Genomic DNA, 13,084 nt, shown 5'->3' with positions numbered 1-13,084 from the left:
TCCGTGTTGTTGTCCATGTGCTTATCTTTTTCAGGTGATGCCCCTCTGCCTTCCAATCTTCTGTGACAGTGCCTGAGTGTGCCTTCAGACAACCTGCGGCACCTCTGCCCCGTCTCCTGGAGCCCACATCGTTTATCCTGTATTCATAACTATCTGCAAATAAACCTGTTAAACTTTACCACAGTGTCTCATGATCATTCTGTTGTTAACAGTACACCTTTGTAGATATTCCACTAAATCTCATTCGTGATTTATGATAAATGTTACAATTAATTGTTTATAATCGTTCTTTATACTTCTGATTAGTAAAACATAAAAAAGAATTTCACTATTGTCAGGAAATAAGACCTTTCTAATTCTCTATGAACTTTTAAGCTGTGGTCTAGATTGCAATAATAGTGTACCGTTATTGTTTATAGTAAATGATATAAGAGTATCAGGACGGGGAGTGAATAACAGTTATGAGCTGTGTGGCAGCAGAGAGTTGTTTACTTTGATTCTTTGAGCTTCCAAAAGTCTAATGGGAGGCTGAGCCTTCAGCTTTCCTGTCCCTCTCCTGTGTAACCAGACATGTTCTCTTTAACATTAAACTTATGACTTTGCTTTTGATCAATCTTATGGCTACAGCTGGATCAGCCAACCCTGATCCATCCTTTAGTTATGCTTTTATAGGACACAACTGCTAATTAACTTCCCATCATGCACTGAGCACTTCTGCTCCACTTCTGTCTTTTACTCTCAGTGTGTTAATTTATCACTACTGCATGTCAGTAACGTTGGTCCTCTTCCTCCCACCATGTGGTTTGTCCTGTCCTCGTATGCCCTTGATTATTTTTTCTTTTTTTGCCTTTTCTTTCATCCCCAACCATTTGCACCGTCCTTGAGCCTCATGCTGCCGAAGGTTTCTTAAAAAGGGAGTGTTTCCATCCCACCATCCCCATTTGATTGTTGGGGTTTGATGAGCACATTTGAATAATTTTCCATCACTGCATATTTTCAGCGAGTTCACATTATTATCGTGACTGTGCTCGGCTGTCATTGTGATGAAGGTGTGGTAAAAATCCAGCTTGTCGTATTCTGCACGCTTACTTTGAGATATAAAAAATGAAAGTGCATAGATAGATACATACATACAGCAGGATAAAACACAGCACAGGCCACAACGGTGTGATTAAATATACGCAGCATCTCATCACACACCAAAGGACCTCTGCCTCTGCAGGAAGAAGAGGCGGCTCTGCCCCTACTTGCAGAGAATATCGGTGTTCAGGGAGCCTGTGATCCAATAGGACTGCGAGATATTTATAAGAGTGCACATGAATGGAATTAAAATTTTAATGAATGTAATGTATTGCCATTTATATAATTCACCTAATCCCAAAAAGTTGATATAATGACTGAATAAATGACTTGAATAAGTAATGAAATGCTTTTCCCACTTCATGTTTTGCCAGAACTACTGAATCAACTATCTGGGATTTTCTCAACTACATTAATAGAGCATTAATCAAGTCAGTTCACCTAGCATGCATATTTTGGACCGTGGGAGGACGCTGGAGTTAGTAAAGATAAATTCAATGGGAATACATAGAAACTTGACAGCATAACAAACAGTTTCACAGACATTTTCTTGAAAGTGCAGTTATTGTGTGTCTACCAAAAGTCATCGGTGCAACATCACTTTTCGAAGGTGCAATTTCAGTCCAGAGGGAAGAGAAAAACACACACTGTTTACCTGGATTAATGGAGAACAGTTTATTGTTCAGTGACACATTTGAACACCATCATCCTGACTTGTAACTTTAATTCCAACATAATCTCGTGACAAAAGAAAATCTTTCGGTGACAGAAGTACTGGGTGCATTCAACTGCTCAACATTTACCACATGTTATATCCATCACAGCCACAAGGGATGACTAGCACTGTCTTACCAGGTATGTCAGCAAAATAAACCTTTAATTTTACAATGTGATGTGATGAAAAACACAGAGTCAGTGTGGAAAGCCTTTTTAAATGACTATATGATACCCTTCATTTGCTTGTATTGCTCGGATAACAAAAGCCTCGGAGTGCTTGTTCATAAAAGGCAGTTCTCTGCACAGAAGTTTTCATATGTACAGTGTTAAACTGGTTAAAAAGGTTGTCAAAACCACTCTCACCAATGTTCTTTGTCCAATACAAGATCATACTGAGTCAATTCAGCTGCTAACGCCAGCCATCACAGCAGTCAAACTAAAAACAGCATAAATACTGCTTGTAAAAAGTGCACCTCCTCTTATGTAATATATAAACTTGCCACTATTAAGAACTAATTCAAAAGCTTCAATCACTAAAACACTAACAAAAGAAGTCACTAGTAATATATGTTTATTACGCTGACATTTAGCAGCACCTTTCAAGAGGTAACATGACAGCACAGAAGGTACTGTATTATAATACCGTCATATATATATATGCAGGACTGGACACACAGGTACATTTGACTTCAGTACAGTCTTAAAGCCACTGTTACCCTGCCATGCCATGCATAGTGCACAGGAGCCACGCCCAGTGTCTTCACATAGCAACACCATGAGGGCATTGTGAAGTGTGGTCGTCTCATTTGTTAAAGTTCCAGCTACTTGAGCCGCTGTAAGATTAGGTGACCAGTGACGTTATTTAACTATTCCCATGTTAGTTTGCTAGTTTATTTCCACTGTGAATAGTAATGAAACTGTGTGACACGGTATGACTTGTTTCAGTGTCCGTTTTGTTCAAAGTCCACAGGCAGATTACTAAAATTTAGTCACCAAAAGCACGATTTTAACACTGAAGTGACAGTTGAAACATTAGCAAGCTATTTAATAATTTACAGACAGGTGACAAATTAAAGGAAAAGCCAATATTAGTAATTAATGAGGCCATACGATGGGATTCGCATGATATTTGTACTTATCGATCAACTCTGTGACCCTCATGTCTTATAGATGGAGGCACTGTCACCCTGGAATCGCCTTTAAGGATTAAACTGTTCCATTATAGGATAAAGCCGTACTGAAATGCAAAAATCTAGGGTTTATTTGAGCAGTTTTTTGAAGTAGTTGCAGTGATTCATATCTCTAAGAGAACAAGTGAATCAAAACCAAGACATCAAAATAACCTTCCACAGCATAACAGATCTCTTGGATCCCCTCAGGGCCCACTTGCGAGGAACATAGCCGCAGAGAGGCCGTTGCTGATGTCATAGTGCTGAACCGTCGGTTACTAAAATTCAGCTTTGTTGCTTTTTTATTCAAAACTGCTGATTTTTTTAAAAAAAATTCCGAAAGGTGACACGATAGAAACACCACTGCTCTCTTTCCATTAATTTGTCATCTGTCTGTATAAGAATGTATTAAATATATCAAATATTAAATTTTACTCACTCCTGTTCACAATATGTTATGTGGTAAAAAAAAACAAACAACTGAATTTAATTTAGCATTTTCTTTTTTATAGTTGGAGTGAGATGGCACAAATGTAAAAGCAATATTAACTGTATCTTATCCGTTTTAAAACTATTATTGAGGGAATTCCACTCTCATTAAGAGGTTGTGTGCTGAGTAAACTGCTCACTGAAGGGAGAGGCTTCATTAAAGTCATCCAAATACACAAGTTAATGAGGTACACTGTTACAAGCTAGCTTACACATATGCATGAGAAAAACACTTAAAGGAACAGTTAAAGATTGGAGGAAATGAGTTTGTTTGTTATTTTTCCCCAGGGATAAGGACTCATTTAGTTTCATCTACGTGGATCATATCCAGAAACAGGACATGGATGCCTTGGAGGTGAAAACAGCTATCGTAGCTGGATGTAAACTAAAAGAAACACATTCGTAAAGCTCCCAGAATTTCTTATTTAGATTTTAGCTTGATGTATATGAGTCACCTCATCATACAATGAAAATAATCTGCCCTAAAGTTTTTAATATTTCTTGCACCATGCAGCAACAACATAGGTTTTGGTGGCTAACTTGCTGGCTAACAATATACATCTATAAAAGTATAACTTTGAAAACTTTAGGCATAGTTTTAAGCCTGCTAGTAATAGCCACACTAGCTATTTTTATGATGACACTTGGTTGTCAGTCTGACTGGGTGGGGTAACAAACATGTATTTCCCCAAATCCTTCACTAATACATCAAACAGTTACTCTGAACGGCTTATAAATTCAGCCATTGATGCTCATAGTTGTCTGGAGTCACACAGGCACTACTTCCTTCAAAGAGGCCAGGGCTGAATGGATGCGAACATGAAGCCGGTTCTCAAAGTCGTAGCCTGTAAAATCCTCCTAAAACATAATATAGACATGTATTAAAATGGGTTTTTTTTGGAGAAAACTGCAAATGAGTTCATTCTAATTCAAATAACTTATAATTTGTTATTTTACCTTTGCTTGAAGTAGCAGTGATCTACCTTTTCCCACCGTCTGAATAGCAGCACAAAAACCATGGGGTTATAATTAGGCACAATATCCAACATCTCAGACAAATAAAAAAAAATCTAAAAGCTGTGACCAGCAAGCTGACCTCTGGCTTTGCAAGGAGTACACATCCCAGCTCATAGACGGCATACGGCTGAACGTATGAGTTGATCTGTCGTCCGTACTCATCTCTAGCAGCCAGCTGGAATGACTGGAAGGCCACAAAAAAGAGCAAAATGAGTAAATCTGCCAGTGTGGATCCACTGCAAAGCCTCTCAGTGTGTCGCTGCGGATTGATACCTGAACAGCGTCTCTCATATTTCCATGACATTTATGAATGGCACCGAGAAGGAGGTGTTTCAGGCCTCTGCACGAAGTGTCATCTATAGTCTGCAATACTGAACCCCCCCCCCCAAAACAGGAAATGATTACACAGGATAGATGATGACAAAGATAATGCTGATCTGAATTGTATGGGCTACACTCACCCTGATTCATTATCTGCAGTTTAGATGAGGAGCAGTTCTGCAGTGCTTTCCACAGATAAACAACTTCGATTACGCCAAGAATGCATAGCTCTCTGGAGGGCGACATCTTTCTCAGTCTCTCAGCCTGCAGGCAGGAGACAGAAAACATAGAAAAACATTAGAGAGGCTGTCGTACGGTGGAAGAGTCAGATATTTCACCAGAGGTCACCACTTACCACCACAAACACTTACTTGGCACAGAAACTGATTTCTTTTGGTTTTAATAGAAAGTCCTATTGGACACTCCCAGTCATTATTGTACGTAGAACTACACAGGATTGCTACATAAAAAGGCTTTTTTAATGTAACTCTCAAATGATTAAAACAAACTTCAAAGGCTAATGTTACTGCTTTTAATTACAATTTTAATGGTTGATTGTGCTGTTAAAATGTGTCTGTGGGGGAATAGCTGCCAGAAAGAAGAGGAAACAGTTCCATTTCTAAACTGAAGAAAGCTTCAACCCAATGTGAAACCCAAACCTTTAAACTCTGATCAACAAACTAGAGTAAGATTAAATATTTCCTTCTTTTCGTTTAAAAGGATTCATTTTTGTCCTCTGTTGAGTTGATTGTTGAGGCTAACTCTCTCTTGACAGCTTATGTTTTTCCACCTGAGAGCTTCCATGATCCATCCATCCATCCATCCATCCATCCATCCATCCATCCATCCATCTTCATCCGCTTTATCCGGGGCCGGGTCGCGGGGGCAGCAGCCTAAGCAGAGAGGCCCAGACCTCCCTCTCCCCAGCCACCTCCTCCAGCTTATCCGGGGGAACACCAAGGCGTTCCCAGGCCAGCCGAGAGATATAATCTCTCCAGCGTGTCCTGGGTCTGCCCCGGGTCCTCCTCCTGGTGGGACATGCCCGGAACACCAACCCCAGGAGGCGCCCAGGGGGCATCCTTGTCAGGTGCCCAAACCACCTCAGCTGGCTCCTTTCGATGTGGAGGAGCAGCGGCTCTACTCTGAGCCCCTCCCGGATGGCCGAACTTCTCACCCTATCTCTAAGGGAGAGGACCACCACCCTTCGGAGGAAGCTCATTTCCGCCGCTTGTATCCGCGATCTCGCTTCCATGATTTAAACTCAAAATAAAAAACAAAATATTTTTGGAGGTCTAAGACCAGAGAAGTGATTATTTAACTTATATACACTAGGTTTATTTTATGAGCATTAAGTTATTAGTTTATTATAAATAATGCCTTTCTGTCCACATGCAGTACCTTCACAAGCCACCAGGGTGCTGAAAAAATCCATAGAAACGAAATTTTATAAACATGGTTTTAACCCCTGAGTCTGAAAAGTGAAAGCAAGTCGCCTTAGTCTTGCATTCTTTCTACTGTCCAGCAGGTGGTGCTCAGGGTGGCAGAAACACTGTTCCTGCACTGTTTTAAATGAATGAATGCTGAATGACAGTAAAGTAGTCCTTCTATTCTATTGTATTCTATTCTAAGTTGTATTTAAGACTATAGGAAAATGGGTGTTGGCTCTTTTCTCCTTTGACCTCAATAAACACCGTCCTCACAGGCTCACAGTCATTTTGAATAAAACATTTTGAATACACGTCCAGCTTGTAAAATATGATCATTATAGAAATGAGGCTTATCCAGGGCATGCTCGCTGGCTAAGAATAATGTGGCTACTCATTAGTCGTGATGGCTATGTTCATGTTTTGTACCATCCATGAATTAAATCAGGTACTAGATGTAACTTCTGTCCTGTGAAAATGTCACAGTTGACTTCAGCTGTGCAGTGAAGCGTCACTAGCTCTACTCTGTTTAAAAGAAAGAAAAGATAAAAAGGTGTCATCAGAGTGCCCACCCTTTTCACAGCAAACTGCTCAATCTGGTTGTTTTTTCTCTTGAAGAGCTTCTGCACGTCTTTGAAAACTCCACTTGCTCCATCCAGGTCTCCTGAAGCACCCTGACACACTGAAAAAACACACAAAGAGGACCATTTAGGAGCTAAACCAAAAGGAACAGCATCCTAACAGTGTCGCTTGTTAGTGTATGCCAGACCTACCTCCGGTCAAATACGCATAGTAGCACTGTGACCAGCGAGACTCATTCTTCAGTCTTTCGAATGCCCTGTATGCATCCTCAAAGTTCAGCTCTATCATGCTACACCAGCCTGTTTCAAGGAAAAGCAGGCAGAGTGCAATTAATCTATCACTGCAGTCTGCGCCAACAGCCAGTATGTCACGACTAACCTGATGAGGAAACACGTACCAATCTCATAGAGACACACATGCTGGATCTCTCTTTGGTCTGATGCAAGTTCTAATGCATCATGGAAACAGGCCAAAGCACTGTTGATATGGCACTGGGGACAGAGGAGAGAGCACACACACCAACAGGTAACGGTAATCATGTTAGACAGACTACATGCATGCGCTGGGTGATGGATCAGTAGGTGGTTGATTAGATGCTGGTGAGTTAATGAACCGTCTGACATGCATATTAAGTGCATGTGCTGAAAACACAGAGAGGTGAATGATATTTTTCATACTCTACTACAGTGAAGAATGTTTTGTCTACTGTGTATTTCTCATGGAGCGCAACACAAATAAACTATCTGCAGCTAATATGGACTTGCTGACTGATCTGTCGCTGACCATTACCGAAAGGTTACATACCTCTAGCCTTTGGACTCGTCCTTTAAAGAACATGAAAAGAGAGGAGTTGGGGTAAACCACCGACTTTCTCTGCAGAATAGCTTTCGCTTCCAGCAGCCCTGCATGCGTATCCGAGCCCTCCAGAGCAAAGAAAGGCAGCACTACGGTGTGGTACCACAAGAGGGCCAACCTGAGCAACAAAACAGGAGATTGAGCCCAGGGTGGTCAGATAACAGTTCTCACTACTTCAGTCTAAATCTCTGAAATGGAATTAAGCTTATAAACGTCTTGTCAATGTGGCTTAAAATTTGAGATTAAAAATTAATTCCCAAAGCTGACACGCAGCTCTCAAATAAACCTATTAGTGAGACTCTATTATCAGCTGCTTTTTCCAGGGTGAAGATAGGACCCTGATTGGCTAACAAGCTCTATGTTATGTAATCAAAAACCACAAAATAGCTGTTAAATGACCGTTGGTGAGACTGTTTTAAATTTAGAAGAGGGGGAAAAGAAGAACTCGTATGTGACGATCTTTTACTATATGCTATAATTAACAAGTAATTAAGCTTAAACAGAACCATTAAGAACCACTCAGCAATTCCTAATTTGTTTATTATTATTATTATTAATAATAATATTATTATCCTAAAGGTCATTTTCTACCGCAGGAACTTGTGGGCCATTTTAGGGATGCAGGCATCTTTGCATGCTGTTTGAGTAACAGTAACTGCCTCCACTGGACCTCTTCAGGATTGTTTTTTTTAAAAAGGGAAAGGGTACATGCTTAGATGAAGGTACTTCTGAGTGCCGATGAAAAACTGCACTGTTTGCTTGTTGCACAAAACATTTCTAAAAGATGATGAAGAACAGCAGCTGCATTGCTCAAATAGCAGTATTTTTACACTGAAATGTCACCATCAGATATCAACCATCAACCATCTCTGTTCCCTTTATTGTTTTTAATATTTATGTTGTTTAAACTAACAAAATATGTCACCTCAGTTTAGTTTTATGGATCGTCCTTTTCTGCAATGGAATTAGAGGGTCTGAAACAGCAGATTAGGGAGCTGCTCACATATAAAACTTCTGCTCTGAGTTCCTGCTGTAGAAATGAGCCTGATGTAATAAACGGTAAGACCTCCGCTCACTCACGTAGCTAGAGGGGCCTTCATGTCCTTGCTCTCGCTTGCATACATAAGGGAGGAGAGGCCCTGGAGTCGGTCCCCAGGGAAACCCAGCAGGTTGATAATCTTGAGCAGGTGTGGCGGTACCATGGAGATGCACAGGTGGAAGAGGCCGTAACCGAAGCTGACTGAGCCCTTGAGGCGGTCCAGGGCTTCGGCTGTGACACCATTCTCCACGGGTGTATTGTGGTTGGCGTTGTCTGCTGAGAGGGAGTCCTGGTTCCCAGAGGACCTCCGCTGATAGGCGTCCTGCAGCTGGCTGATGTCGCTGTGGCACTTATTGTACATTTTCCAAGCCTTACGGAGAATCCAGCCTCCTTTGATATACGCTGTCAGTGGAAACAGGAAATAAGATATTTTGGAGGACGCTCTGCACCGACATGCTGAGGTGGAAGAACAAACCCAGAAACCCAGAAGACAACTATAAAAAACTCTAAATCTTCTGTTATGGTTTTGAATTTATTGCTAATTTATCTAACTGATTGCAACAACCCATCCATGAAAGTAAGTCTTAGGCCTGACTATAAATTCTTACCATTTACTCAATATTTAACTTTATTAAGTGCCAAATTGTGTCAATTTCAGACCAGAAACAACTATACTTCATTTAGTTTGCTGTAGCAAGATTCTCACTGCTGGAAATACTGGAAATACACTGCTGGTGTATGATCTGTAACAAAAATGCTGAGAATCAGAAGAAGCTGGTAGAGTGTGCAGGAGAACAGGACAAAAGATGACAATTTAATCACTGTGAACTCTCCAGTTACTTGCACTATCTCACACAGTCTCACATGGATATTACACAGACTCCGTGCTACAGATCTTTGAACGTCTAATCTTGACAGAATCAGACATTTGCACTCTCACATCTTTCAGGCGGCAAATTACATAAGAAATGAGGATCACCTGAGAACCATTGAGCTGAATTTCTGTGTTATTATTTCATTAATCGCTTAACACTTTTTAAAACAAAACTCATATGCGTAAGTGGGTGTTTGGTGACAAATCTCCATCACTCTGATCTATGCTATTATACAGATTCGCCAAGGCAGGTGAGTCTGCTGCCTGACCTCCGGTGTAAGACACTTACACTGAAGGTCGTGGACAAGCATGGACCATCTACTGCACTTGCAGGACAGGCTTTACTAACCAAAACAACAAGATTCTTCCTCTGAGGGCACTAACATCCAACCCTGTGTCTGTCACCACTTGCACCTCTCTTAGCTTTTCACTTGAGTTAAATTTAAAGTTCAAGAACATCCCACAGGTTCGTTAAGTTAATGAATCATGCAAAATAATCAGAATTATAATGTCAAGTACAAGTTCAACAATCAAGCAAACCTAGTCATGATAGACCAACAGCAATCTAACCCCCCACTTTCCCACACACTGGTTTACTTCATGAATGATGCAGATTCAGATCATACCGGCTTGTGATGGTTCTTTGTTTATTACCTGAGAGTTCCTGTTTGACAAAAGAGAGCACAGCAAGGTATACTTGGCAGTCGGCGACGATTATCTGTCTCTGCAGGCGGTCCACAACAACAACGCCGGACCGTTGAGAGTCCATCTGTAACACGCACACACAGGCACACGTCTTTAGTTGCCAGCATGCATCTCGTTTCCCCAGCGGTTGGCAGGCATGAGGGACGGGAAGTTTCCTGAATGACCCTCCACTCCTCACCCAGTTTGTTGATTAAATTTCCCAGGAGTACTAATTGAATCTGCGAGTGAGTTTGGCATGATCTCATTGCTGCCTGCATCATTACGCCTAAAGCTGAGGATCCTAACATAGTTATCTGGATTGCAGCCTGTACCGGCCGTGATACAAGAAGATGCCAGCAACAGTGGAATCCATCTAAATCTGTACTAACAGTATCTCTGGATTTCAGTTCAGCCCCAAATGTAATGGAAGCTCTCTTATCAGTTTTGTCTACAGTTTTTTTCAGCGCCCTCCAGAAAGTCCTATAATATACACTTTGAATTCTTCCTTTTTTTTAATAGCGTTGCACTTACACTCTTTTTAATCTTGTTCCTGATTGTCTCTATGACTCCAGCGCTGTCGCTCTCACACAGTTTCTCAGTGGTCCTCAGATCATCACAGGCAGTCTGCATCTTCTCCTCCTCAAATGTCATCATGGCATTCTGCAGTGAAAGGCAGGAAAAAAGTCCTTGTCTGGTGATATTTCATTGCTTCACATTAGTACTATCTTGATATGAATTTGTATTGTTTTGTAAGGCATTTTTATGCATTAGCTAGCTTACAATCTAAGAGTGAAGGAGCATTATGTAATAGCTTTAAAAGCAGGAAAGGACAAAGGGCTCTTTCTACAAAATAATGAATGGAGGAACACGGTGACATCTGTGCAGCTGTGTTTGGGATGGCTGAAAAGATGCAGCCCAGCAGAATACACACACAGGGTGAAATGCTAAATATAAAACAAGAATAATTTCTTACATTGACATAAGAAATTAATTTTGTGGTTTTATACTAGCTTGTAATAATATTATGCATGATGCATTAAATGCCACTGGGCATGTGTGAGTGCCTGCAATGATTGGTCAGATGTCAGCACCCCCAACAGCCTTCAGGGCCATTTAGCATCTGGGGACAGAGGATGACATCATGCTGTGCGAGTGTCGACACGAGTGGGAGTGACACAGCAGTGTCTGTGAGTGTGTGTGTGTGTGACAACCATGCTGTGAAAAATCTCCTTCTGCCATTATTGAAGCATTTCAGTAATGTGCTTCACTGCAAGAGTGATGCTGATCTTGAGAGGAGGAAGCATCCATTATGTTAATGGATTTAAAAGCAAATCAAAGGAGAGGATGTAGTGGTGACAATGAGGTCCTAATACCTGGGTGAACTGCGATGGGATGGCCATTATTTTAACTCTACTCTTGCATCTTTCACACCTCTTTCAGTGCATTGCTATTTTTTCTACCAACTTTTTTGGACTACTGGCTAAGAAAACTCACCAGAAAGCTGACAAAACTGGCCCCAAAGCTCATCAATGGGCTCTGGCCCCTGTGAAGAAACAAAAAACAGAGAACAAGAAAAAAAATCTTTATTATGCTTTTTGTGTATTTTTGGGGTGTCCTGCAAAACCAAGATGAACATTTTTAAAAGGAGCTGCAGACAGTAACTTTTTCTGTTGGCACAAACAGAGCAGAAACAAGTCTCATCTTAAGCTGTCATGACCGCTGCCAAGGACTATCTGTCTGACATGCAAGGAGAAAAATGCAAGTGTCTCAGTGCATACATTTAGCGAGGCCACGTAGGGCTGCAACAAACAAGTATCATTAATCTGTTGTGCCAGAAAAAATATCCTTTATCCTTCACGACTCTTCAGAGCTAAAGCTGAAATCCCAAAATGTTTTATCTCGACCAATAAGTTAAAATACATTTAAACTGATTTACATTTATTACAATGTACTACAAAATCACCAAATACTTTCATGATAGAAAATACAGTAATAAAGTAACTGACATCGTTTAACATTTTCTTTGATTTCTTAACTTGTTATATCTGTCACCTGGTTTCTTAATTTCAACTCTAGTGCTATGACTTCCATTTTAAAGGTGGTGACATAAATCAGACAGATCCTCAAAGATAGTAAAGTTCTTTAAAAAATATTCTTCCGTTTGAGGTATATGTGGATCCATAGGGACATACTGTACTGTGTATATAGTGTTTCAGACTTAAAAAATGTCACTAAATTGTAGACTTCAGCAAGATTGCAGCGATTAATGCGCAAAATAATTACCTGTATCTCCTGAACAGCTCGTCGCTTTCCTTGAAGCCGTTGTTGAGCAGCATGTTAATGCCTTGCAGAGCCATCTCAGCATCATCTATGTGCTCTGCCTTCTCCTCTACCTGCTGCTGCTGCTGGGACTGCTCGGGACCCGCCATTGTTTATACCACAGCTCAGCGGCTGTTGGCTCAAACCAACGCAATAAAGAACAAAAGACGATGTTGTTTCTTCCCTCAGCCAAACCCGCATTGGTTTATTTCCACTGAGATAAGAGAACACGTTGAACAGAGACGCGCCAGCGGCCGGCTAAAGAAAAAAAAAAAAAGATGTGCAGCTTCCGCAGGCTCCAGACGTCTGTGCACCTCAGGGATGGGCACCGATGTCCCAGTCAGGCTCTATCACACTGCACTCCTACAGTTTACAGTTAGCATTGTAGTTGTAAGCTCAGTCAAACGCCGGCACGCGGTTATTTGTTACCAAATCAGCCATCCGTCAGTTTTCCTCCAGATCTTGAGATCCGTGCAGCAACACCCGATGCATTACATAACGCGGCTGCTGTGCT

The 13,084-nt window shown here is 41.1% G+C and overlaps 1 protein-coding gene across 1 annotated transcript; it reads right to left on the bottom strand.

Annotated features, from left to right (window-relative positions):
• Window positions 1–1,746: 1,746 nt before the first annotated feature.
• On the bottom strand, window positions 1,747–12,684 carry LOC308393441 (tetratricopeptide repeat protein 39C-like). The gene is made up of 14 exons (XM_080877210.1): window positions 12,535–12,684; window positions 11,746–11,794; window positions 10,783–10,911; window positions 10,222–10,336; window positions 8,735–9,095; window positions 7,604–7,772; window positions 7,197–7,290; window positions 6,991–7,098; window positions 6,790–6,899; window positions 4,934–5,057; window positions 4,746–4,843; window positions 4,552–4,656; window positions 4,413–4,451; window positions 1,747–4,313 (listed from the first exon to the last, which is right to left on the bottom strand). Exons 1-14 carry the CDS (start codon window positions 12,678–12,680, stop codon window positions 4,224–4,226), a joined length of 1,737 nt encoding a protein of 578 aa, XP_080733336.1. The 5' UTR covers window positions 12,681–12,684; the 3' UTR covers window positions 1,747–4,223.
• Window positions 12,685–13,084: the final 400 nt, after the last annotated feature.

This window comes from Rhamphochromis sp. 'chilingali', assembly GCF_963969265.1.
Source record: "Rhamphochromis sp. 'chilingali' genome assembly, chromosome: 3".
Classification (NCBI taxonomy): Eukaryota; Metazoa; Chordata; class Actinopteri; order Cichliformes; family Cichlidae; genus Rhamphochromis; species Rhamphochromis sp. 'chilingali'.
This window is presented reverse-complemented; position numbering and strand designations above follow the sequence as displayed.

What these genes read in the sequence shown, in the direction of transcription:
- LOC308393441 (XM_080877210.1), bottom strand. Translation starts at nt 12,680, where the DNA reads ATGGCGGGTCCCGAGCAGTCCCAGCAGCAGCAGCAGGTAGAGGAGAAG. An exon ending in TACTCCTTGCAAAGCCAGAG is followed by an intron (nt 4,452 to 4,551) that starts GTCAGCTTGCTG and finishes GCTGCTATTCAG; the next exon opens with ACGGTGGGAAAAGGTAGATC. An exon ending in CACTGCTACTTCAAGCAAAG is followed by an intron (nt 4,314 to 4,412) that starts GTAAAATAACAA and finishes ATTATGTTTTAG; the next exon opens with GAGGATTTTACAGGCTACGA.